Source organism: Lepeophtheirus salmonis, chromosome 8 (assembly GCF_016086655.4).
Source record: "Lepeophtheirus salmonis chromosome 8, UVic_Lsal_1.4, whole genome shotgun sequence".
In the NCBI taxonomy this organism is placed as follows: Eukaryota; Metazoa; Arthropoda; class Copepoda; order Siphonostomatoida; family Caligidae; genus Lepeophtheirus; species Lepeophtheirus salmonis.
The window spans coordinates 29,808,771-29,836,441 of NC_052138.2; the positions used below are offsets into that span (position 1 = coordinate 29,808,771).

Here is a 27,671-nt window from a genome sequence, read left to right on the forward strand (position 1 = left end):
TCCTTAACAACCAAAACAGTGTTTACATGACTCGACGGTTTTCATTATTTTATACATATTTTCAACAATTGACCTTCCAGAGCGTGGTGCACCCTTGACATCAAAAATTGCTCGTTTATTAGGACCATAAAAACTATTCATATTTTTAGCCACCTTGCCTGCATTTTCGTCGTTATCGAATAAAAACTATAAATATGGCGCATTTTCTCTTTGCTATTAATATACATTTACATTTGTGTATTTAACGTCGTTGTCCTGATTTTTTATTTATTCATATAGTCTATGTGTAACATAGCACATGGGCTTAAAAGTCCCTGGCTTCACATATATATGGACTATTTCACAATACAATCAAAACAATGACAAAACTATACGAACTGAACTTAGAATTGCATCCACCTTACTTTTCAGATTTGTACCTAAGTGACTACTGGCTGTTCGTAGACCTTTAAAAAAAAAAGCTTGCCGGTAAGAAATTTCACTGCAATAAATAGGTTATCATCGCTTAAACTAAGGACTATTTTGAGGGAAAATATAAAGCCTTTCATAAAAGTGGAATTGAAATGTTAAAGCAGCTCTTGAATGATTGTGTTGCTCTTGATGGAGATTATATTGATGAATAAAGCCAATTTTGAACGCAAAAAACCCTGGTTTTTTCAACACATGTGTTATGTATTTGTAATTTACGTTGCCGTATTGATAGATTATCAATTAAAAAAAATAGCCTCTAGAGGGACCTCCTTTTTAGTGATGAAAATTGTGTGTATTTTGGACATGCAAAAAAATAATAATAACAGTTGAAGAATGTTTGAATGAGAGTAGCTTAGCTGTGAAGGCGTTTCGTTACATCATCTGCAAGCAGCTGTGATGAAAGGCAGAGGGAGATGGAAATGAACAAGGACTTTGGCAAGAATTATTCCGATGTCGATCCATAATTCTACTCGGATTCCAACAAGGATGTACAATTATAACTCCACAACAAATCCTCAGGGTTATGCTCCGTCTTTTATGAGCACACAGATAATTGTTCAATCAGGTTAATTTATTAGAAAGGGAAGTTCACTAAGCAGTAGTTAAATATGAATGACAACAGCTAAGAAAAAGAAAATTAATCGGACAAGCTAAAAAATACACACAATTTACATCACTACCTATTTTTCATAATCAAGGGCTGACTTAAGCTCGAATGATGTCTTTATGAATTCAAAAAAAAAAAAGAAGATCTATGTGGATTTTATAAATTGATATATTTCATTTAGGATATAATATATTTTCGAACATTTTATAAATGGAGGAAAATTTGTATTGTTTAATTACATAATAAGATTAAATGGTTCGTACAATGGAACATATACAGTCAATTCATTTTCTCTAAACTTAGAGAGAGTACAATTAAGAGCAAGATCTATTCAGAAAAAAAGGAGGCAAATTGATGGGGAAATAACTTTTTATTTAAAATGTATGAAACTCTTCGAAACTTAACCAAATACTTTAAATCTCCAAATCCGAGTCAAACTCATCCACCAATGTCTTTCCTGCCAAACTCAGCTTAAATTCTTCAAGTGTGATTTTGCCATCTGAATCGTAGTCCGTTTTTTCTATCCATTCTTGAATTTGCCACTAATTAAATAAATTTATATAACACCATATTAATTAATTATAGGTAATTTTATTTCAAGTACATATTATTTTATATATTATTGCTGGATTTTTGGTTCATTATGGGTTGAAGAAGGTAGATTGCAAATATGATTTTATAGGTCTACTTGACCTTTTCTTTATTGCCCTTTGCCTTTTTGTTGGAGATATCTCTACTCTTTTATATAGTTGCGTCATAAATGTGTGACAGTTCATATATATTTTAAAAAAATGTATATTTGTCTCCTTTAGACAACAAAACAGCAGAATCAAATCAGTAGCTTTTTGACATCATTTGAGCACTTAGGGATACTTGGCAAAACATGTGTTATTCTTTTTGCCCTTAGCCCATGAATTTAAATACACATTTATTTGAATTTAGGTACTTTACTAAAAGCTTGTTTTACACAAAAATGTTGGTCTATAGCATTATGCCTTTCCCTAAAATTAGAGGAATCCTAGAGCTAAATGAGGTAACGGGGCCCTAATGAGTAATTTCCCCCCTTGCTTTTTGGGCAGAAATTCACAGTAAAATAAAGCAAGACAGAGGGTTTCATTATGAAATACAAATTATTCCTTCACTTTTCTGACACAGCATATACAACTGATTTATCCTGGCCCTAACTCTAACAGGCTAACCTTTTTGGACAAAATTCATTTTTTAGTAAACTCTAAGGATTTTATTAAATAAATCTGTAAAATAACTGAATTTACAGACGGCCTAAAGATGCCCTGGGGATACGGCCATAAAAAAAAGCAGTGGTTTAGTAAAACTTATAAAACAAAATAATTGTATTATTTTTTAAATCAATTTTATATATATAATAAAATGATTTAAAAAATCAATCTAATAAAAAGCATGTCATTCTATAGAACAGTAATTTTTAAATGACCACAACATAGATATTAACCAGTAAAGTACTCATCAATCAATATACAACCATTTGAATAAGTATAATAAATACTTCAAATAGGTCAGAATTAAAAAAAGTGGAAAACTATTCTTGTGTTTGAAAGGGACTTACTTGAGTTGTACTTAACTCATTCAAACGTTAAACTAAGATACTTTATAATGTTGAGACTAGTTTTGGGTCCATTCTTACTTAGGACTCAAGACGGCAGTCCTGTTGAGTCTCAGTCCAGACCAGTTCAGTCCTGCATATGAGACTTAAAAACTTAAAAAGTTTGATCTTTGATGATGTCACTTATCTTTATTTCTTTTCTTTTTTTAATCAGTTCAAGTACTGACAGTCCGATTGGACTGATCCTAAGACTAGACTGGACCTAATAAATAAAGATTGGCACAATCCTAGTTGAGACTCGATCAAAGACCGAATCTTTTTTCTAGGTTCGGTCTTAAATGTGATTTTTCTAGACCACGGTCTGAAACTGTGGATCCGAAAAAAAGGTAACTTTTTTATCAAATTTCTTTTTAAAATTCTTATTTTTTTGTAGAATGAACTTTTTACAAGACCGAGCTTGAACATAAATTATTTATATAATTCTCAGATCGGTCAAAGATTTCTGGTTCGAAATTCAAAATGAGTACTTTACTATAATATTGCTGGAAAGGATATCTTATTTACGGCACTTTATAATTATGTAAAGAACATATTTTTTAAGGACCGATAATAAGGTTGGACTGGGACAGATTTAAAATCCTATATATGGGACCGATACAGGCCACCTTTCAACCTAAATAACCTACTTCATGAATGGCAAATCGTTCACGTAGCTTTTTAAAAGCCTTAATAGCCTCTTTTGGAGTGATATATCCATCATTATTATAGTCTATCTCTTGAAAAATGGAAGTAATTTCCTTCTCACTAAACATGGACTTTTGAGAACGAATCTTGATCATTGCATCCTATGTTGAGAGAAGACGACATATATTAGACTATGTACTCTAGATACAAGAATTGTACCTACAGAAAATTCCTCCCATTTGATATAGTGATCCCCGTCAATGTCAATTTTACTGAATGCCAATTTTAGTTCATCATCGTTGACGGACTCTTCGTTTCGTGTTGTCTTTAGAAAGGCTTTGAATTCTCCAAGGGAAATGGTACCGTCTTTGTCCCAATCCATTTTTTGGAATATTTCCTATAATAAATTGTCAATTATAGTAATGAAGATAATATATAGGCCACAATGAGTAGACATATCCTTTATTGAATACCTACTACAGCTATAAATATATAAATAATACGTAGCATGTACCAGAAGACAATACATATTGGATTTGTACATATATTTTTTATAAAAAACCTTGACATTTACTCTTCAAAAAGTAATAAATATCATTTTTTATTTTCCATTAAAAAAAAATCGTACAAGTTTTATATTTCAGCAGTTTTTTCTCATATCTAATAGGAAGTATACTCCATGGAAGGGCCCTTGACTATAGGGTAGAGGAAGGGGTGCTACATCCCAGAGAATAAAACCTTTTAGTCAAATTTGTCGATAAGAAAACGTTTTTTCCCAATTATTATTTTGTATTTGTTGTCACAACTTTGAAATCTATATTACTAAAGTAAAATTTATCTGTCTATCAGTCTTGCTTTCTGACTGAATGTATGTCTAGAGAAAGTCTTTGTTAATTAAAGAAATAACTAGAATGGACACTTGGTAGAGTGCAAAACCTCCTTTTAAAATCAAATTGAGTTACGTATCTCAATTTGTTCCAAAGTTATCGTCAATTTTGGATTTTTTTTCCCACCCCAATGTGATAGTTTATTCACAGATACACACTAAAAAAAATATGTACACATTAGTAAATTGAATAAAATAACATTTGTGTTTAGAATAAAGTATAAATAAACGTTATAGTTCAGAAATTTCTTTTTTCTTTAGACCTCTAAAATCTTATAGATATATATATAAAACCCTCGACATAAATAAAAAAACATTGTACTCAACGTAAACAACTATAAAATGATCGTTGAAAGGCCTTATGGTAAGACAATATATATATATAAAACACTTCTCAGCATGCAATATTCTTACAGTCTCTTTTGTACATATTCATGATGGTTTGTAAAGTGGCATGTCTTATCGTAGAAGATACGTGGTATTTTATAATATCCGAATCGTAATTCCAGGAACTACCATGCAGCTGTGTAATCATAGAAGATAAAAGCTGTATATCTAGCAGTACTTTCTACGTTTTATGTTACCGTGAAGTTGAGCGCTCAAAATTTAATGGCTTCTTACTGTGACCATATATAATAGTGATGGGGCGATTAATTGGGCTCGGGAGTTTTTTCTGGAATCGGACTTGGCATGGGGAAAATAATGTTTAATTTGCGATTCCGCTTCTTATTTATTACTCGTATTTAACTATTTATTACTTTTCCAAGTTTTGAAAAAAATAGCAAAATGAATTTTTGGTTTTTACTAGAAAATTTAATATTTGAATTTTTTTTGCAAAAAATTTCAAATCTTTGAAGTTAAATTATATTTTTCAATTTTTCTTTCACAAAATTAAATTTTCCTATTTTTTCCCAAAAAATTAATATTTATATTTTTTTTTCAAAAAAATTTTGATGAGAAATTTAATTTATGAAATTTTTTACCAACTAAATTATTTTTTAGAAAACAAACGACTCGGAATTTTTGAATTTTTTTTCAAAAAAAAAAAATATTTAAAATTTTTTTCCTATTTTTTTTATTTTTGTGTTGATAAATGTTGATTTTGAAATTTTTTTCCAAAAAATTTAATATTTAAAATTCTTTTCCAAAAAAATGTATTTCTTGTAAACATTTGTGGATTTTGGAAATGTTTCTCCCCAAAAAAGTTTCTTATATGTAGAATAGCCATGGGTTTTTAATTTTTTTTCTCCAAAAATTTAATTTTTGACAAAAGTTATGGATTTTTGAAAAGTTTTAAATATCATTTTGCATATTTGAAATTAGATATTTCAAAAATTTTTACCAAAAAATTTAACTTTTGGATTTTTTTGTCAAAAAAATCCCAAAAAACCAAGCCCCCTCCCTCCCCAAAAAATATAATCCTGTGGACGCCTATGATAGCAAAATTGTATTTTTTTAACTATTATTTAAAATATTAAAGAATCGGAAATCGTTACTAGAATCGCATCGGTATCGAAATTTTTTTTGGAATTGTTTCATCACTAATATATAATCCTTCTACTAAATTTCATCAAAATCGATCTGTTACTTTTGACGTTATCCTGGTGACTAACAAATAAACCAACTATCAAACAGGGTAATAACATAACCTCTGTTAACCCAATAGAACCGAAGTATTTATTTACTTCTTTGGCAGAGGTAACAATGTAATCATAATAATTAAATCTCGCAGTCGTTTTTCATGTAGCATCGAGCGCTTGTGTCATATTAAAAAAAAGAAGATAAAAGGGAGTATATTTATTATAGCTGTAAAACACGGTGCGTAAAAATGAATGAAATCTTGCAGGCGTTTCGGACAACACATATTTTATATTCTCTGTAACGAATGTGACTTTAAACGAGTTTTAGCAACGAGTGTGTGTAGCACAAGCTACGTTAGGGAATGCTCTCAAGAAGAAATTACTCCCTGGGTAATCATGTCAATTGAAAAAAAACAAAAAACAATCAAACATTTGTACGTATTATGATCAAAAGAAATTGGATTTAGTAGAGTTTGAGTCATTGAAGGCTAGTTATAAATAGTATGAATATATTTAAAACTAATGTTTATATATTCTAAAACAATATTTATGATCTTCACATCCACAACAAAGTTGAACAGGGGCTATGTTTTTGCTTCTGTTTGTTAGTCACTCGGATTACAGCAAAAATTAAAGATCGAATTTGATCAAACATAGGATGAAAATTAAATATGGTCAACGTAAGAGGCCATTAAATTTTGAGAGGTCAATGTAGCACAAAATGTAGCAAATACATAATGGACCATAACTTGAGAACAAATTGAGATCCATAACTCAATTTGATTTTAGGTGGAGGTTTTGCGCTCTACTGAGTGCCCATTATAGTTTTATTATGTTTTAAGTTCAAGTTGTCTATGTTTGAGAAAGAAAATGGTCCTTTTTTCTTTGGTAGCTCATAGCTCCAATGACATTGGATCAAAAAAGTATATAAATATTTTTTTATTAATTGAAAGTTTGAATTTCGCTTTAAAGTTAAAACACCTTCAAAAATCTTTTTTGTCATGGTAAGGCCTTCAAAATATTTCATAAAGTTAAACTAATTTCTTGAGATTTGAGAAAAGTTCCAATATTGTAATAAGAGTGGACATACAACGACTTACGCGTCGCGTGTCAAGCCGTAAATACTTTTTATCGAAAAAAAGCTTCTATTAATTTTGTTGAAATTCTATTGTTGATTAATAAATTATATCTTTCTGAAGTTTAAACTTCAAAGTGTTCAGATTTTTATAGAACACTTGGTAATCAGTTCTACTTACTAATGTCTTTGACCTCTCTTAATCATTAATTTAGCCGCCCTTAGTGGAAAGGATGGCTTCCAAGTAGTGGTAGAAGGCATGGAACCCACAGCGGGTATAGTCCTCTGTCATGGCTCCCAGTGCTGTCTGACAGTGGGTTTCAGGGCCTCAGTGTTTCAATGACGGACACTACAGGCCTTCTCCTCGACATACATAGAAAATCTGTAATCGGAAGGTTGACATCAGGGCTATAGATGTCCAAAATTGTCAAAAAAAAACACGTTCAAAATAACTCAAAAACTAATTCAGAAGAGTCTTGAAAATGAGGAGATGGGTTTCTTTCATTTCTGGTGTCAAAAGTGCCTCCATCCTCACGAGGCTCTTTAAAAACACTTTTTTGATAGCTCTCTAGACAGTTTGGTGTGAAACTCTAAGATTGTTTGAATGAGTTTGATTGAGAAGATTGGCCTGGTCGGTTTTTTTAACTCCTCTGGGTACAGTTTGGCCTTTTTAACAGAGTCCGCCTTCATCTCCAACATTTTGGCTTGCTCAAGGCCTAGACCATGGTTCTAGAGACACCCAATTGCTCGGAGTGCGCTAATAGAAATTCATCAATCACGTTCAAATGTCATTTTCTCGAATTGTACATAAGCTAAATAGCTCAGATTTGCTTTGTTTTGTAACTAATTGCTTATGCTTTAATATATGGAAATATGAGCTAATTTCAATCACTCAACCTTAATTAATAAATGTTCGGATTTCAATATACCACCCGGTATATAAAATATATTCTGAAGTATATCTAGGAATTTTTTTCCTCACTTTATTTTAGGACTTCATTTTTATTTTGCAGTACCTTTGTTGCAAAATCTGTGATATTTCTTTCGCTTATTTATAAACTTGATTCAATTTCCTTTACAATAAAGTAAACGATATTTAAATTATGTTTATGATTTTTTACAGAAGTACAGCCTCAAAAAATGGTTATTATATAGGATTAAAATGGTAAAAAATAGTTGGCGGGACGCAAGAGTGCGTGCATTTTGGTTTAATTTTATGTAACTATGGATTTTTACAGACTTACACCAAAGAAACTGTCCACTCTCCTCGGTCTTGCTCATAAGAACAAATCACAATTCTATTGTTTGGTTATTTTTGACTCTATGTAGTCACAGTTAATGTATACGGTATATATTTGAATACAAATAAAATTCACTGAAAAAAAAACATCATTCAATATGTGATCTAGTGGATCCTCTTTCATTTTATGGAAACCAAGACGGGTGTGAGTGATCAAATGATAAGACCAAAGGTCTTGCTAGGTTTTTCTATAACAAATAAAATGATTGCAGTCTTCTTGGTTAATTTTTCGAGAGAGGTTTGAGTGAATTAATAGTAGGCATTTGTTCACCTCTAAACCAATTTCGGAAAATTATCCTAGTCCATATCACCCCTTTCGTTCAATCAGTTCCCATGAGTGTGCAATCAAACTGTGTACTATTGGAGGTATGTGAATTCATCTACCATCAATGAAGCTGTTAAGGGTTAGGTGATAAAATTCAATTTAAAAGCGACGGCATCTTTTAGTGCGGGTCTTTGTTTTGCTTTTGAACACCCTAAGAAGAACCCGCGTCTCACAGCCTCTATTGAACTTCCGTTAAAGTTGCCGTTTCTTGCGTTGGATTTGCACAAAAGTTTGTGGTGCAGTTGGTGAGTCATCTTCGGGGTTTTCATACGACAGCGACAAGTACACCCCAGAGTTTTGACTTCAGATGAAGAACTTGAAATATTTGTACCCGTATTTAGAATTTTACTTTATAGGAACTTTTCCTTGGGATCTTGATCTCTTACTCTCAGAATCGTTCTAAAAGCTAGCATGTCCTTTTCAACCTCCGTTTATTTCTTTTATCATATTTTCTTGTACTCCAAAGACATCTTTTATTCCAGGATCAAAGCTAAAATCAAGTGGCGAAACGACGACAAAATAATCAATTTTTGTCTAAATTTAATTGGCTATTAAAATACTAACTTTGTCCGTTAATGGGGACTGTTAGTACAATGATTATTACTAGATTTGATATGTTTATAATGAAAAAAATACTTTTAATAATTAGGAAAGGAAAAACGATTGTTACATGTGCTCTTTTCCCCCCACTATTTTATCGGTTGTCATAGTGTTAATTCTTTCTCTGAAGTATGCATTATTGCCTTTTTTGGGTGTAAATTATTTTAAAAATACATAATAAAATAAAATATAACTACAGTACTTTCCCTGCACTAACGCACGAATAACAGAAAGCTGCTATTAACTAGGGTCTTAATTCAAATGCACCATATATATATGTATATTTATCCCCTTCTACACGCACTGTTCTTCTCAATACCAAAATGTCAACTCTATCTATAACTAACTATGCAACCCCGAGGACAAATAATTTAGTGATGTCATCTGAGGTACTTCTAAAAGTGCATCTACTACACTAATGAACTTATCATTTTTAGTAACTGGATCTAAAGCACTCGGGTACAGGTTTAGAAAAATCCCAATCCGATGTAACCAAAAATGAACAAGATATACTAAGTTTAAAAAGGGATACAAATTACTTTTTCCCAACCTATATTTCATAAAATTAAAATCCCTCATAGTATTTTGTTTGATACTGTATTACAATATTGATTCGTAATATCTTACTAAAAGTATACAAACAAAAGTTGTATTTGTCTATGATACTCGAAATTTATATATATCTAATTACAATATAAGACGAGGGATCAACAAGAAATTGTATTCCTGCTCTATTAGAAAAGGACCAGAGCTGCAGTATAAGTCTAGGGATGCTATTTTTAAGAGCGCTAGGAAAAGGCGGAAGCGAGAGCGTTATGGTTAATCTGAATTAAGCACCTTGTTAATATCAACTGCCCGTTTTATGATTTTGGAGAGGGAAAATGGATCACTGCCATAAAACGGAGAACCTTTTCCAAAGAGGAAACTGTTAACCCGCCCTCACGAATTATTAAAAAAATGAACAAAAAAGAAGACCGTTTTTCCTTTTTTAAATCACTATTCTTAGTTTTTTCTTTACACGGATCCCTTCTTTAAGTATTACTTAGTTTATTTATCAAAAAGAATAAATTATGAAATAACCATAACAAGTCAGAGGAAGGAATCGACCGCTGACAACAAAATACATTGGGTATTTTGTGTTAGCGAAGTAACGCCGTGTTAGTGATAAAAGTCAAGTCGATCCCTCAATAAAATATCGTATCAACTCGATTTTTTTCGAAATTGAACATCCTTTGAGTCGAGTGGATAGCTGCTTGTGTCCACTCAATTATAATCCGTAATCAAAAGAGTCCACAGGGATGGGGTGGAGGGGCTGAATTTAATATTTGACTTGTAACTTTTGAATTTTTTTTTCCAAAAAATTAGTTTTGTGTAAACAGTTGTTGATTTTTGAATTTTATTCTATAAAATTTAAAATTTGATTTCTGAAATATTTTTCCAAAAAATTTAATTTTTGAAATGTTTTTCCAAAAAAAATAATTGTTTGTAAAATGCAGTAGTTTTTTAATTTTTTTACCTAAAAAGTTAATTTTTTGGGAATAAGCATGGATTTTTGAATTTTTTTTTCCAAAAATTTAATTTTTAGATTTTTTTTCCCAAAAAATTTGATTTTTAGATTTTTTATCTAAAAAATTCCAAAAATTTAGCCCCCACCCCCAACTATAATCCTGCAGACTCTCCTGCTAATCCTTATTACATAGTATTTTCAATCTCCATTGATTCATTTAATAATTATCTGCATTGATTCATTTTATAATTATTTACATATTCTATGACTTGTCTAATATTTATGTATCCTTTGGAATAAAATAATATTGCGACACTTTAAACAACTACTACTAATTATATTGAATATCATTTTGTACTTTTACGTGTATATATGTACATTCTTGGTATTACTGTAAACTTTGTTCATTGTCAATAAAAATCACGGCAGTGACATGTTTCTGACAGAACATATTAAAGGAGTAGTAAAGTAATATGAGTAAACTTTTACTAACTCAAATTAATTTCATACCTATGACTAAAAGATATATATATATAGGACTTTTAAAACAAAGACAGTTTGAGATCCCTTTTGTTACTTTGTTGAAATACATTCAGTTATGTTAGTAATTCTACGTGGCGTGTTCCTTCATTGGTGATCCCAATTTTAACTGCAAAATGCCTTCTACCCGTTCAAAGGACCTTTTCCCTGAGCTTGATTGCTTCGCAATTTGCAAGCACAGTCCTCCCTCCAGCGAAGCACACACCGTACGATGCTCCGATGTACGACTTCCAAAGTTCGACGAGGAGGATCCGGAGACCTGGTTGTTGAGGGCAGAGTTCATTTACAAATCCTATAATGGAAAAGAGTGTTCTGACAAGCTAAACATTGTCGTATCTGTGCTGCCTTTGCATATCCCAAGAGATGAACCTCCCGTGGATTTGACTTCTTTGTATAAAAATTTAAAAGTCATGAAGCAATGGGACATCTCACCTCAAGAACGTGTAAGAAGAGCCATTGATGCCTTTCGGATTGAAAAACGCGGCCCAGTCCTTTCAAATCTTTATGGACTCGCTCTTCCAGGGCATTCCGAGAGGGTTTTTTTCCTCTTCGATGACACTCAAAGTGCTGTTAAAAAAACAGGAGGCCGGGCTTCGCCTCTCCGGCAAGAAGTGGGAATGGGAAAAACCCATATTTAATTTCCTTGGACTTAGAGGGCTAGCAAAGGGAATTTCCCCTCTAAATGATCGTGTAGTAGCGATAAGGGATCTTCCTCTTCCTAAGTCTCGAAAGGAACTCCAGGCTTTCCTCGGTATGGCGCAATACTATTCCAGATGTGTTCAAATATCACACAATACACAGGCAAACTGCTTCCGTTGTTGCGCAAGCGCGCAAAATTCTATGGGGAAGCAGAGCTTGATGGGGCCTTTCAGAAAATTAAGATTGCTCTGTTGGAGCAGATCTTGTTAGCTTTTCGTGTGATAAGTGTACCTTTAGCCCTTACAGCCGATGACTCGTTGAAAGGTATGGGTGCGTCACTTAAGTAGTGGGTTGATGGTGCGTGGGCTCTGTTAGCCTTTTGGTCCAAATCCCTCAAACATTGGAGCATAATTATTTTTCGTTCGACAGGGAACTCCTGGCTGTTAAGGAAGCTATTATCTCACTTCCATTGGTTCTTTGAAGGGGTTAAATTAAAAGTATTTACGGTATTTCACAATCTTTTTCTAAAAAATTTAATTTTTTGTGGATTTTTGAATTTTTTTTTCCCTAAAAAATTTAATTTTTAGATTTTTTTTCCTTAAAAATTCAAAAAATAAGCCCCCACCTCCAATTATAATCCTGTAGACTCTTCTGCTAATCCTTATTGAATAGTATTTTCAATCTCCATTGATTCATTTAATAATTATCTGCATTGATTCATTTTATAATTATCTACATATTCTATGACTTCTCTAAAAAATTATCTATTTGGACTATTTAGAAAAGGGTAAAAATATTACAGGTGTATATTATTCCTCGTTTTTGGACCGTTCGATAACCGAGTTGCAAGGAAAACGTCCAGGATTGGCCCACAAAAAAAGTCATTTTCATCACGACAATGTTCCAGCTCACACTTCAGATGTTGTGGTTGCAAAATTAACGGCTCCAACTTGAGATGCCCACAGGACTAGTTATCTTACTCACCTTCACTCTTCTGTAATCCATCAGCATATCATGGATTTTTTTAATGCTTTCTGGAGTTGTAACCTCAACATTCAGTGTCACTTTTGCGCATAGATTACTCCAAAAACTTCAAAGCCAACTCAGGTCTCAAGTCTGAAGCTGCTTTTTTGTCTCTTGAGGCGTTTTGCCTAACATAAAACAACGTTACATCAACTAACGAAATTCATTTCTTCCATTTTTTGAAAATCACTCCACTTCCTCGATTCAAACGGAAAAAAATAGACCGATCTGGCTGAAAGTTTGTGTGTGTTCTTCTAAGAGATGCTACTAACTAAACATAACCTCGATACGTGCCAATAGCCAATCTCTTGGACTTTACGCAGTCTTTTCAAACTACCCTTGTACTTCCTTTTATTCAATACTACGTCATAATAATAAATTAGTGTTGTGTCATATCGAACGATTATTGAGTCAATTCTACTTGACTTGAGTACATTATTTTTCCACTCGGCTTAACTGATGCTGAGTCGATTTTAATATAAAAAACCCCGAGTGGTCTTCATTTTTTACATATTGGTTTGGATTTATTTGTATAACTAACTCTCGTCAAATGAGGTTTTCAGTTTCGTAGTGGCACTGTTCCCTAAGTGATTCTCGACATAATCCATACTAATTTCTAATGAGGTTTTCTAATATCTGAAAAGATATACTACTAGACATATAGTAGAGGTGAATCCGATACGCCCTAGAAAGTGGTAGCACTTAATTAGACTCGACTTGACTATATTATTTTTCCACTCGGGTTAACTGATGCTGAGTACCCAAAACACAAAAATTATTTTTTGAAGCTCAAGAAAATAAGATAGGAGGTTGAGTTATGAATCAAAAAATGACTGCTGTCTCAAAAAAACATCAATATGAATAAGGACGTTTTCCATTTTGATTCCATAGTTTGTAGAAATTTTCCTGTTAATTCATTTTGTAACGGGTGGCCCATCTAGCGGTTGCATTTTGAACTACCACTTTTATAACTTCTAACAGCTGTAGTAACATTCTCATTGTGTCTAATATTTTGTAAAAGGTCTCCAGTTTACGAAATGGTTAAGTTTACGCTCAAAGAAAATTGGAAAATACTGAAGACTTACTTCCAAAATGGAGAGTCTTCAAACGAAACAGCAAGAAAATTATGTCGGTCGAAATAAAGCGCCTTCCAGGCAGTTTGTGGATAAATTTGTGAAGTGTGTGGGCGAAACTGGTTCATTAATGGATAAAACAACGCATTCCCGTGTTCGTCCAGTGCGCTCAATCGAAAACATTGCTGCTGTTGCCGAAAGCGAAAATACGAGAAAACGAGCAAGGAGCTCCCGTTACGGTCAATGGTGAGCGCTATCGGACCATGTTGGAAGATTTTTTGTTTCCCCAAATGTAAAAGGAAGACATCGGCGATATTTGTTTCCAACAGGAAGGCGCTATGTGCCACTCAGCCAACATTACAGTGGATCTTTTGCTCACTGTCTTCGACAATCGCATCATAAGCCGAAACGATAACGTCAACTGGCCATCTCGTAGCTGCGATTTGACTCCGTTGGACTATTTTTTGTGGGGAACCGTCCAGGAAAAATGTTACGCCAACCCTCCAGAGACGATTGACGATTTGAAACACGAAAAATTGCTATTGAGTCGCCATTGCAGCTATTAAGGCCAGAAGCTCATATGAATAAAACATTATTAACAATCGAAAAAATTATTGAAAAATATCCATCTGTTTTTTTTATAGCGATATCGAAAAGAAAAAATTTTGTGGGCCACTCTTTATATAAATTTACATAAAAATTGATAATTGAATAACATATCTGTCATTTTCTGAATATTTTTTCATTTTTTTTTCAATAAACGTCAATTTTCTATTTTTAACAAAAAATTCTAATTCATTATGGATAGCATTCTGGAACCCGTAAATTCAATATAGTATTATCAATTTCCAGAACATTTATTTCATAAGTTTTCAAGCTTTGCAAAAATAAAGCAGTTAGCGAGGGTTACTTTTTCGATTTAGTATTGGAGTATGAATCATCATCAAATATATTTGTTAGACAAAGTGGTCATTCGGCAAAAATTGGTAATTTGACGAATTAATCATTTGGAAAAGTGCCTGTTCTGCAAAATGGCTTAGGCAATGTTCCTGCGCACGATTAATAGAATCAATATATAGAAAATCAGTTAAATAAATAAAATTATCCCAAAACTACGACAAACTATGTAACTAAATCTCATTTGTTTTTTAACAACCGTTTCATTTTTATGTACTCATAATCGTGTACAATTATTGTATGTGCTTCGTCTCTTTTGGTTCATGTCATAAGGCAATCACATTTAATTACCCTGTAATTTGGATACCCTTCCACTATGCACAATGTATATATTCCTAAGTACTTTCACAAGGATTACCTTTGAACCCTGTGTTTATGAACAATCCTTTTTTATGTAGTTAATGATCTCGGTTTATACCTTAGCCCAAATTTTAAAGTGGACTTTTCTACATGATACACATTGGATAATGAACATAGACTCAAAATTACACTATCTACATTTGTAATGTTTTGCTAGCTATTTCATCCATTTGGCACTCATAAATATCATATAGAAATACCCGCATGAGCTCAAAATAAAGGATACATTATTTTTAAAAATGAATCGTTACAACATTAGATTTGAGCATCAACAAAATATAATTTGTGATTATTACTTCTAAAAAAATATCCATTTCATTTTTGATAAAAACTTCTATGGAATAATGATTAGTTTTAGTGAATTTTAGCTACTAAAAATGTCGGAGTCCACGTTTTGCTGCCCTGTATTCATACCTCTAAATTAAATGTGCATAATATGAAGGATGTTTTGTGAGAAATCCGTCTCTACTTCCTTTGGGCTTACCGTTATTATTTATGGATATACAGGGTAGGGCAACAATGCGTGTACTTGAGAGATGGATGTAGAAATACATCAATAATTTTATATTTTCAATAATAGGCAAAAATAATGTTTTAAAACATGTGGACAAGGGTTTTGAAAAACTTTTTTCATTCAATATGACCTCTTCTTTTGTTTCTGCAAGCCAGAGGTCGATCCGGGGGTTGTAGAATTGATCAACTGTGAAAATCTTCTTGTCCAAGAACATTTTCACAATTGACCCATTTGCCTTGATCCATATGAGGATTTTCTTTCACCTCTCGAGCCTCCTAGCTTTCTTCCCCTCAATGAGAAGGTGGCATGGGGTCCTTGAGAAAAAAATTAATCTAAAGTTGTGGTTTATAGCCCTCCTGATGGTTCTAGGAGCCACAAAAAAGTCGTTGGGCAGGCGATTCATCGACTTAGTGGGATTCTTCTTTATATTATTTTCCAAACTTAACTAGAACTTCGTATCCCTCTTCAAATTATGCCCTCCACTTCCAATTCAAATTTTTTCAAAATTATTTAAATTTTTTTCGCTAAATAACTATTTACTTTGGAAATTTTTCTCCACAAATTTAATATTTGAGTTTCTTATTTTAAATTTTATATTTAAATTTTTTTGAAATTTTTCACAATAAAAAATTATATTCTGTAAACAGTTATTGATTTTTGAACTTTTTTCCAAAAAACTTAACATTTGATATTTAATTTTTCAATTTTTTTTCAAAAAATTCCAAAAACCTATTCCCCCCACCCCACCCCAAAAGAAAAATAATATATATTTATTATATATAATCGCTATAAAAAGATATTTTTAACTATTTTGAGTCGGTATCCGGATATTTATTAAAATCGCATCTGAATTGGCATGTTTTTTGTTTTGTTTTTAAATCATCCCATCACTAGTATAAATGCAATAATGATAAGACTGAAAGGTCCCGAAAATCACATATAGATTCCATTATTTTTAATTTCCCCTCCTTTTTAGTTAGTTTTTACTTTCGAAAGACAGCTTTCAAAATTTCATGACAATCAGTTTTTTTTTACTGGTGAGTTATTGTACAAAGTGTGACGGTTAAGGCTGGGACGTTTAAGCTCATGAGTTAGTTATTGACTTCAACATTACACATTTTTGACTTGAACATAGAGAATAAAAAATATTTCATTAAGGAAACATGTTTTTTGTTTTCAAAATTAGTCTATAATAATACTTCAAATATTTAATTTTGACAATAACTACTTTTCTTCAGTTGTTGATTTTGTTATACATAGATTTGTGACGGTTAAATTGTTTTCAACATCCTTCCGTCAAAGTATTTTGTCATTCTTGAACTCTACTGGAATATTTGATTTTGATAAACTATATAAATACTGTAAGTTACTTCTCTTGTAACAATAGGCTGTGAAAATAATTTAAAGGTGATTTTGATTAAAGTTGAAGATAAATATGTCCTTGCTTTTTGATATTCAAATAAAGGCTATGTTTGTACAAGAAAAACATTACAAATAACTTTTTTAATTACTTTTCGGCTTTTTTGATCATATACTTGGAATAAAAGAATATTCATACTTCTAGGCAATAAGGTAATTTGCTATTATCCTACCTAGTATTAAAGTAGTTTATGTGTGTGTTTGATGTTTATCCCGCTTGGAAAAACAATGACAAAAATGGAGACAGACTTAAGGCATAACATAAAAGTTGTTCAGAATTATTAAATACGTACGTAAGGCTATTTTTCATTCTGATCAGACCAAATTGCTGGGCTCTGGAGGACAAGTTTGTTATTTCGCCAATGAGTTGATTTTTTTTTTAAAAACAAAATTGATTCCACTTGTTTCAAAGTTTTTTTCTTTTTTTTTTAAGTAGAAGTTTTCAATTCGAAAATGCATCAAAATAATTAATAATCCAAAAACGAATTATTGGAATAACGGAAAAAGGGAGAACGTATATTAAATACGAATTAAATGAGGAAATTAGGAAGAGAATGAGTGAGTTAGTCTTATTTTGTATCTTCATTATTCATTATGGTTGAAAAAGGGACATGATAAGTTAACTATGGCAATAAATGAATCACGAGGTCAAACATTTGGATAAACAACAACTTTATATTTACCAAAATCATCATTTTTACATGGTCAAATTATATGTCCATTTTCAAGGGTGTCAAAAGGGGGTGCAGGTTTGATTATATTTACATCAAACGGACAGAAAACAACACAAAATGTTGTAAACAAGGGGACCTTACAATAGAAATTTACCTATTATGTATTTATAGTAGATTGTTTTAGTTTTGCATTTATCATAAACAAACTAAATAAAAATAAAATCTTTTTAGTTTTTGATTGGCTATCTTTAAGATAGAGTGTTTGCACTAGTATCAATATAATTTGCTTTTCCACACCAAGTCTTGGCGTTTGGAAGGTCTATAAATTTAATAATTTTATAATCTTGGAGTTTCCTCGAAATTTGTTTGGAGCACAAATATTAGTTGTATAAGCTGAAGTGGTATGGGACTAAAGGCTGAGCATCTTGGCTTTTATGGTAAAAAAGTTTATTTTTCTCTGTTTAGTTATAAATTCCCTTGCAAAAAAATTAAGAATGTACATTCTGGATGATTTTATCCAAGATATCACTTATTTACTGCCAGACATTTCAAAGTTCAAGCAAGAGACTAATGCCGAATGACAAGATTTTTGTACAGAAATGTTTAAGAGTATAAGATAAAGTGAAACAAAAAATTGAATTTATTCCTGACCTGGCACTTGGGTTATGAGAAAAGTTTGAAAAAGGGTTACATAAATATTAGAGTGTTCACTATTTTTTAAAGTTGACCAAATTCAAAATTATCATGGATCATGAGATGTGTTTAGATGTTGGTAATGACCTCCTCAATTATTATTTTTTTCTGTGGCTTCAAAAACTGTTACTCTCCATCCGATAAAAGTTCCGGAGTTCCGGAAGTACTTCAAAATAAAGTCAAATTAAAAAAAAAAAATCTTATTTCATTTAAGGCATAAGAAAAGAAAAACTTGTTTTTTGTAATTTTTGTGACTTTATTATGTAGTCGATTTTGTAGGTTAAAACTAATGAAGTACCTTTTGACGGGATACAAATATAAATAAATAATTATGGATTTTCTATTTATTCAGCTATTGGTATAACTAATTTTTTTTTAAGAACAAGATACAAATGGGCATAAACATAAGTAGTTTTTAAATCTTTGAGTAATAATCAGTAAATTAATTCATGAAATCAGACTTTTGAAAGTTTTTATTCAGTTTTGATCTTGAGTGATTTGTAACATTTAAATATTTGTCTCTTTTCTCTTGAATATATTAAAAGAAGTAAAATGAACTTTATTTATCATTTAGATATTTATGTATTACCTACTACCACATAGGCCAGTGATTTATAAAAAAAATTACAAGGTGTACTACCTATCAAGATCGCCAAGTACCACATTAACGACCAAACTAGATATGGTTTAGCGGATGCTTAACCTCGTTGAAGTTCCTCCACGGAGTGCTGTGAGTAATAATTTTCTTTCATGGGCGTGGTGTTCTTTTTGACTAAAGATTTATACATCATTACAGAGCGGGGACTCAAAACTTGCAGAAACATGACTAAATTACGAAAAACTTGAATCAATTCGTAAGATGTTTAAATACTGTATTTAGTGATATTTTTTATTCAATATGTCCTCCTTCAGAAGTAATAACAGTCTCGACACGCCAATGAACACATTGGTAGCTCTTAACGATGAAGGACGTGTCCATGGCGTACTATCCTGCCTATTCTCCTAACTACAATGTCCAGGTGGACGAGGTCAAGACTGGAGGCCGCCAAAAGTCAGCCAATTGTTGCTGCAGAAGTTTGGTTCTTCTTTGCTGTATGGGCTTAGTGTTGTAAACAGTTTGGATGGAGTTGCCAAAGATCTCCTCAGCTTTATCAGTACTGACACTGGCGCAGAGAGGATTGCACAACGGCTACCTTTTTTGTTGTTGCTCCGACATCTTTACACTTAGAGTCATGGGATGAATACAAAACTTTGTTATTTTAAGCTGTTGTTTAGTTGCATAATGAAACCTAGTAATTATGAAATACAGGGATACAATCCTAATTAAATTGTTTGTTCATGTTTTGGTTCCCCGCTCTGTAGACCTTTTTTCACACACCCATCCCTTTCAAATTGGAATGAATAAAGCATAATTGTTGTTTAAACATTTTTTAAATAATTTGAGGAGGGTACACTCAATTTTCTAGGGCTCTTATGTGTAGGAAGAAGTCTATCTTACTTCAACTAACTTTATTAGAGTCCTTCCATGAGACATACTATTGGTATAAACAAGAAGAGCTCTAAGAAGTCCTTCATATATAGGGACAGACGAATGTATAGATGTCGATATTTAGACAAATATCTTTATCAATTTAATTTTTTTAAACCCATATTTGTCAATATTAAATCATTTTAAAACTTGGTTATTTGCCATCGATATATCCAGACATCTCTCTATCTCTCTCTATTCTACTCCCTATGATTTAAATTTGAGTTAACTTTATAATAGTTCAGGTGGGTTCATAACTTGACGTGTTACACTTTTTAGCAATTTTTTTATGGAAAGGCAGATCGGTTGTTATTATTTCATTATTCGTTGTAAATCACAAAAGTTATCCTCATAACAAAATATTACTGAGGAAACACCAATTAAAAATGAAACTTAATTGTGTCATTCATGATTGTTCATTTGTGATGTACATGCTGTTTCAATAATAAAATAGTCAAGTTTTGATAATGGAATATGATTGTTTGCAAACCCTCTTGCGGTAGCTCCATGAATGACTATTATTTAATAAAAAAATAACCTGCGTATATGACACAGAGAGATGGTGCTGTGAAAATTCTTCTAAGTATGCACCTTTTTTTTAAACAAGCTAAAGACTGTTACACTACTGGACAGATAATATATATATTTTTTAGTTTGCTCATTCGTCAATAAGGGATGTCTGTAAAGAAAAAACTAAGCTTACCTATTAGAAAAGGAAAACGTTTTATGCCTGTACTCTTTCTTCTTTTTTGTTCAGTATTTAATAAGTCGTGGGCGTGTGAACGTTTCCCTCTAAAAGAGGAATTTTTGCCTATCTTTGGCGTAAATTGTTTTCAAAATGAATAATAAAAAAATATGTATGAAATTAAATATAGTTATAACATTTTCACAAGACTTGCGCTATTTTAATTGTAGAAGGTAACACTCATTCATTTTCTCCCTCGAAAGTCATATAACAGGCAGCTGAAAAAAAAATGTAGCTCGTCATTCAGTAATTCCATAAGTCCTGCTTCCCCCTTCACCTCGTGCTTTTACAAAAAACGCATCTCTACTTATGTCTTATTAAAAATATGCTTATAAAACACACTTTTTGGCGGTTTTTTAACCATATTTACGTAGGAGCTTAATTGTTGTGAATTGCAACAAATAATCAAAAAATTGATATTTTATGAAGTTATAGGGACAAAAATATGTATAAAAATGTTTGGGTGTGTTAATAATTCCTTGTCTGGTTCTAAAGCCTTTTGTCATAAGTAAGCCATTAAGAAAAATAGTGAGGAAAAGGAAGACCAAATTTCTAAATAATCTTCAACTTCTGTTCAAGATGTTTCCAGTCCTTTTTGTTACAATATTAAAAAGACCATTCTTACTTACAAATCTTAAAAGAAGTACGTTTAAAAAAAAACCATTCGTACATTTATTTGAAAGTATTTGATTGAACAACGGTCTCCGAGACTACCAATTATATAATCAGTTCTGACTGCCCTGATGCCAATTATAATTCGATAATTGTTGGGAATGTTTCGCAAGGGAGCTAATTTTTATTCAACATATCAACGTTTAGAACACTAATTAGAAAAAATAAATAAGAGGTATTTTTTTGTTTGTCATTGTTATCTGACAATAAAATACAATGTATATTTTTGTATTAACGAGGTAATGCTGTGAATTCAGGGGCTCTGTAAAGGGGGGTGGGGAGGAGCCTTAAACCTCAAATCAAGGAATTTTTGTGCTGATGCAGGCAAAATTATCGCTTAGAAAAATAATATTGGGAAAATAGGGGAAATAAATCTTTGAAGGCCTCTAAAACCTGCAGACGCCCCTGGCATTAGATATATCAACCAAATGATACTAAAAGCCTGTCAGCAAAAGCTCAGCCGTGTCTGGTACAAATAGGCTAGAAAAACTGAGAAATTACTACAATAACATAAGTTCAAAAGGCCATTTGTCGACCTTTTGCCAGATTTGTAAGAAAAAAAAGTATTACTTTGATTTAAATAGTCAAACATATTCCTATATAAAAAATAACTTAAATCAGAGTATTTATGAATTTAGTTAATTCCAATATTAAGCCTAACAAATATCTCTTTTTTTAGGTATAGGTGTACATTTGTCCCTGAAATTGGAAATCCTTTTCAGAATCAGCAGCACCTAATTTTGGTACTGCAGCTAGGTAAGTAGAATACAAATACAAAAAATTTTCCCAAATTTGGTTAACGTTTACCTCTTGCACAATTGCAATTTTTAAACACGTATGAAGCAAAAAAAAAAATTGTTTTGCATTATTTCGAAAAGATGTATTTAAATAAAATATTTTTATGAACAATGAAAGATTATCGTGTTTGTAAAACATTTTTTGTGACTGCAGTTTCCTTGATTGTAGAGAGTAATAAGTTATCATGCATAGACCGTCTATTAAATAAAGAAGACATTAGTTAACGTCAGTACAGAAAATAAAAAAAAGAACAACCTGTCTTCTTTTTTTTTTACTAATTAAAATAATATCAATATAAATTTATAATGTAAATATCGTATTTATATTCTTACATACAAATATGTAGACACAGTTACAAGTCAATCCGTCAAATTCTACTGCCTAGTTTATAAAAATGTATTTCTTTTTTCAAATATGCTTTACTGAGTGACAAATTTGTATACAGTGCATCATGCATTTTTCATTAGAAGTATTGCTCAATATTTGAGTATTGAGTTAAACATGTCTTTAGCCTTTCTCATTATTTTGTTGTGTATTGAATTAGTTACTTAATATGTGCACTAGGGGTTCTGATTCTCGTTTGGATATTTTACTTGAGACGCCAAGGCCCGAACATATCAAGATAACTGGATCTAAACTCCCAACATAGAATCAAGTTCTGATATCTTATATGGGAAACTTGGAGAAATTATGGAGGGAGGATGTAAGAAAATCTTCCAGATTATCACGGATGTCTGCCAACTTTGTATTCGAAGAAGTGATGCTGGATGCTGCATGACCAAGCGCTCGAATTTTTACAATAGCCAAGATAAAGATGGCTGAAAAGGTTGAAGCTTTGTATCGAGAATAAGTTCATTTAAGAAAATTAAACATTAAAAGAAGAATGAACTGCCCCAAAAATTGTGGTACCTAACTGAAGAGCTAGTACCATTAGCATTGTTTTGTGATCAAGTTGGAAACGACATCAAAACAAAGATGGTCTCAAAATGACTGACTTTAGAACAAAGACTCAGCAGGACTTAGACTTATTGGGCCAAGCTAGAAAATAAGAAAATTTACAGAACATCCTTCAAGTGGTTGAGAACGATAGATATTCTCTTCCAAATCAAAGAAACAGAAGGAAACAATTATTTGGTATTTAAAAATTGACGAATGATCTATTTATATTTGTAAAGTAATCAGTAATTTAATTATAAATATATATTATCATATGATGATGATAATCAGTGAAAAAAAATAAAGAAAAAGGAAAAACCTTCTTTTTCTACTGAAATTTAATAATGTCTTCTTTATTTAATTAACGATTTATACGCCATAATTTAATACTCTCTACAATCAAGGAAACTAGAGTCACAAAAAAAAAAAAAAAAAATTAATAACCCGATAACCTTTTATTGTTCATAGAAATATTTTACTCAAATACATCTTTCCAAAATAAAGCAAAACAATTTTTTTTGCTTCATACATGTTTAAAACTTTCAATTGTTCTAGAGGAAAACGTTAACAAAGTTTGCTAAAATTTTGTATTTGTGCTTTACATACATAGCTGCAGCACTAAAATGAAGTTCCGCTGATTCTGATAATGTTGGGGCAAATGCCTCACCCTAATGTACATTAGATGGAGCATATTTTTTAAATGTTCAGTAATATGAAGTCGTTAGGCTCTCAAAATTTTCCTTTCAGACTATAGATGTCATTGACTAACTCTGACCTTTTTTGAAAAATATTTTAGAGTAGCTCAACCGCCCTAAACTTTTGAAATTTAACTTTTTTATGAAAAAAAAAATGTTTTTGTTTTGATATATGTAATCTATATATTACATATTAAAGTGTTTTGTGAAAAATAACCAATTTAGATAAATAAAATTAGTATCAATAATAATGAATACATTTTTATAAGAATTCCTTATCTACGTTTAGGAGAAAGGTTTGTCATTAATAATGGAAAATAATATCAGCCAAATGGAAGAAGTTGCAAGGTATTAAGCCACAAGATCTCGGTGGCCAATTGGAATCATCTGTTCGAGAGATAACAAGGTCCGGAAACTTTTCCCCTAAAAAACGTTGGTTTCGTTGCTTGTGTGGTACGTAGAGCCATCTTGTTGAAAGTAAACGTTGTCTAAATCAATATTATCCCATTCCAGACCTAAAAAATCATTAATCATCTCATGATAGCGTAATTCATTCACCGTAGTTGTGATTTGGGGCCACGTGAATGATAAGGTCACCACCAACAGCTCTAGGTCAATTGAGGACCTCAAAGATGGAATTAGTGAAGCTATTGATGGCATACACCACCTATTTTGTGATTTGATAATGGAAAATTTCATAAAAAAGATACGGTCCTGTAAGTGTAGTTGTGCCAGCCATTTGGCTGATACTGTTTTCCTTTATTAATGGCATTTACATTGAAATAAACATCCGATCATTTATCACAAAAATGCAATTTTTCTTTTAATATCAAATTAACACCTCTTATTGGAAACCCCAATAAATGCTGAGGATTACATTAATCTCTGCTGCATTTTGGTAGTTTTTAATAGTAACATGATATATATTGTTTAACTCGTCGTTACTCTAGGCCTCGACTGAGTACAGAGGTCATGTTTTTATTAAAACGACTCCTAGTAAACTTATGTTCTAAAACTTTTTTATATATTAACACTTTTTAACTTATTTTATAAAATTATACTATAAAGGTTTTTTCCTCAAGTAAAGATAATAAAAAGGTTAGTCAGTCAAGGCCATACAAATTGGTACTTTTTTGTTTATTTAAGTAAAAAATATGCGTACTTGCACATTTTGGTATGTATTAGTTAATTTTTTTTTTGAAATGATGTGCAGAAAGCTACACTTCATGTCACTACACTTGTTGCTCTTTTGGAAAAGTGGAAAAGGAATTATCATAAAAATTGTTAAAATATTGTTGATCCAAATTTTCTTTATCTAAATTTGTTATTTTTAACAGAAAGCTGTAAAATGTACTATATAGATAGCAAAACAAACAAACAAACGAAATCTAAAAAAGTATAAAATTTCAAAAGTTTAGAACGGTTGAGTTACCTCTAAATATTTTTCAAAAAAGGTCAAATGATTAGGCCATTATATCTATAGACTAAAAGAAGCATTTTGAGACCTTAAGGACCTCATATTTCAAACATTTAAAAAATTAGATCCACCCTAGTGGACATTAAATCTAATAAATAGGTCTTTTTTTCATAAAAATATCACAAATAGTTGACAAAGTGCCTTATAAACTTATTTTATGTCGTTGTTGCAATTTCTCAGTTCTTCTTCTCCATTTGTAGCGCGCGCGATTGAGCCTTCACTTACAGGTTTCTAGTATTAGGTATATCCAGTGATGAAAATCACGGTTTATTTTTTAAGTGGCCCGGTTTTTTTTTGGAATTGGTAATTTGTTTTCCTCAGCAGTTGTCATTATTATTTAGTACCTGATTAATGAACATCCTTTCCAATAGATTCAATTATACTCAAAACCTTATTGGCCATTCAAGCGTGCTCATAAAAGACGGAGCATAACCCTGAGGATTTGTTGCCGACTTATAATTGTAAGTCCTTGTTGGACTCAGAGAAAAATTGGGGATTGACATTGGAGTAATTCTGGCAAATGTCCTTTTCTCCTTCCTCCCGTATCACAGCTGACTGTAGCTGATCTAATAAAACATCATGAACATTATTCTTTCTCTCCTCCAAACATTCTTCAAATTGTCAGGGTACCATATTGAAGGTTCGGATTAAGTCTATTTCTTCCTCATGTAACTCAAAACTTTTTAAATCTGAATAAAAGAAATACATCAACGTTTTAAAAACGTTGTCGTGGGGACTCTTCTAAGTGGAATTGGCTATTTTTTTGTCCATCGGCATTTTTATTATTATTCTGCAGGTCTATTTATGTATCTAATGCTAGGGGCGTCTACGAGACTTTCTTTTTTAGAGGGGGGAGGGGTAATTTTTTCAACATTGAAAAAAAATAAATCCCATAGGCGAATTTGATCAAATGACATTTTTAGATAGAAAATAGATTCTTCAAATCCTGTTCTTTGGGATTGTGTCCATCAGGGTTTTTGTCCTAGAATCTATATATATACAAGGAACGTTTTCCGGCCTAGATACATTGTACTTAATCTACTTGAACCCAACACTTTTTTGGTGTATATGTAAATAGTGAGCATCCTAATCGATTTTTTTGCTCGATTTTAAACGCTGTTCAAATAGTAAGAGCATATTACTCATATTTATATATAAACAACCTTCCATTTCTGTTGAAGAAAGACTTTTTCTACTTAAAATAATTAATTTTATTTAGTGTTCTTCATTGACATTTTTCCAATATTAATATATGAAAAAATATATATATTTGATATCATTAGAAATGCATATAAAATAACTTATAATTTTTATCGATTATTAGTTGAGAAAGTTCTTATTTGCTTATTGACAAAGCAAAGAAATATCAGACAAACTTTATTTGTTAATACCATGTATTAACATTCAACTACTTTTTATTGGAAATGACTAAATATTCAGTATAAGTATGTAAAAATATGATACTTTAAGTAAATCAAAGACAATTTATTAAATATTATAGTACAATAAAAAGTATTTTGAGATTGTTACCTTGAGGTCTTCTGGATTATCAATATTCAATACATTCATTTTAAAGGATTTTCATACAAATGTTATCACGATCTTAAAATGTGGGAGTGAGTCTTTGAGGAATGATTGGTTGTGACTTACTCTTGAACTAGCTATCACTTACAAGAAAAACCAAAAGGAACAACAACAGGCGAGCGAAGTAATAAAAAGTGTACTTTTTTCGAAAGGGTATTTTTTGTTATATTTTTTTATTATTGAACCTTCATACTTTATATCCATTACGCGTGTTATCAAATATGTTGTATAAGCCCTATAGGGAAAATAATAAGAAAGAGTTAGTAAAAGCGTAGAAAGGCTTTCAGGCCTTTTTTTTCCCTTTGTTGATTAATAATTATTTTGTGATTAATTTGACTTTGCTCACTTGCTTTTCGTATTAAGAATAGAAAAAGGCAATTTTTTTATAGTTCTTACGAACGTTGTACAGCAAAAAAAAAAAAACCCACAATTCTCTCAATTCAATTTTAATTTGTTGCCATCTGAACACAAAAACAAACTAGAATGGACGTTCGGAAGATTGCAAAATCTCCTCCTAAAATCAAATCGAGCTATGTATCTCCATGGGGCATGAGCAAACTAATAAAAATATGTACTATCCACCAGGTGCTCTGACTAACTGTCGTATTGATTGATTGAGTGTGTAACTGTTATGTCAACTGTTGTGTACCCCTGGTGTTTAGCTATAATAACTTATAAGATTTATAGTTAATAGTTATAATCACATAAATTAATATTACTTATAAAT

The 27,671-nt window shown here is 31.5% G+C and overlaps 1 protein-coding gene across 2 annotated transcripts; it reads right to left on the reverse strand.

Annotated features, from left to right (window-relative positions):
* Positions 1-1,228: 1,228 nt before the first annotated feature.
* LOC121123480 (uncharacterized) lies at positions 1,229-27,046 on the reverse strand. Of its 2 annotated transcripts, none has more exons than XM_040718599.2 (4): positions 26,891-27,046; positions 3,568-3,741; positions 3,347-3,505; positions 1,229-1,620 (listed from the first exon to the last, which is right to left on the reverse strand). In XM_040718599.2, the coding sequence occupies exons 1-4, from the start codon at positions 26,927-26,929 to the stop codon at positions 1,492-1,494; spliced, it is 501 nt and encodes a 166-aa protein (XP_040574533.1). In that variant the 5' UTR covers positions 26,930-27,046; the 3' UTR covers positions 1,229-1,491. The 2 variants fall into 2 exon arrangements, with proteins under 2 accessions (XP_040574533.1, XP_040574534.1); XM_040718600.2 differs by lacking the exon at positions 26,891-27,046 and adding an exon at positions 3,822-3,869.
* Positions 27,047-27,671: the final 625 nt, after the last annotated feature.

Excerpts from the sequence above, each read along its gene's own strand:
- LOC121123480 (XM_040718599.2), bottom strand. The coding sequence starts at position 26,929 with ATGAATGTATTGAATATTGATAATCCAGAAGACCTCAAG. Across the intron at positions 3,506-3,567 it reads TCAAATGGGAGGAATTTTCT|GATGCAATGATCAAGATTCG; the intron begins GTAGGTACAATT and ends CTCTCAACATAG. Across the intron at positions 1,621-3,346 it reads AACGATTTGCCATTCATGAA|TGGCAAATTCAAGAATGGAT; the intron begins GTAGGTTATTTA and ends TTATTTAATTAG.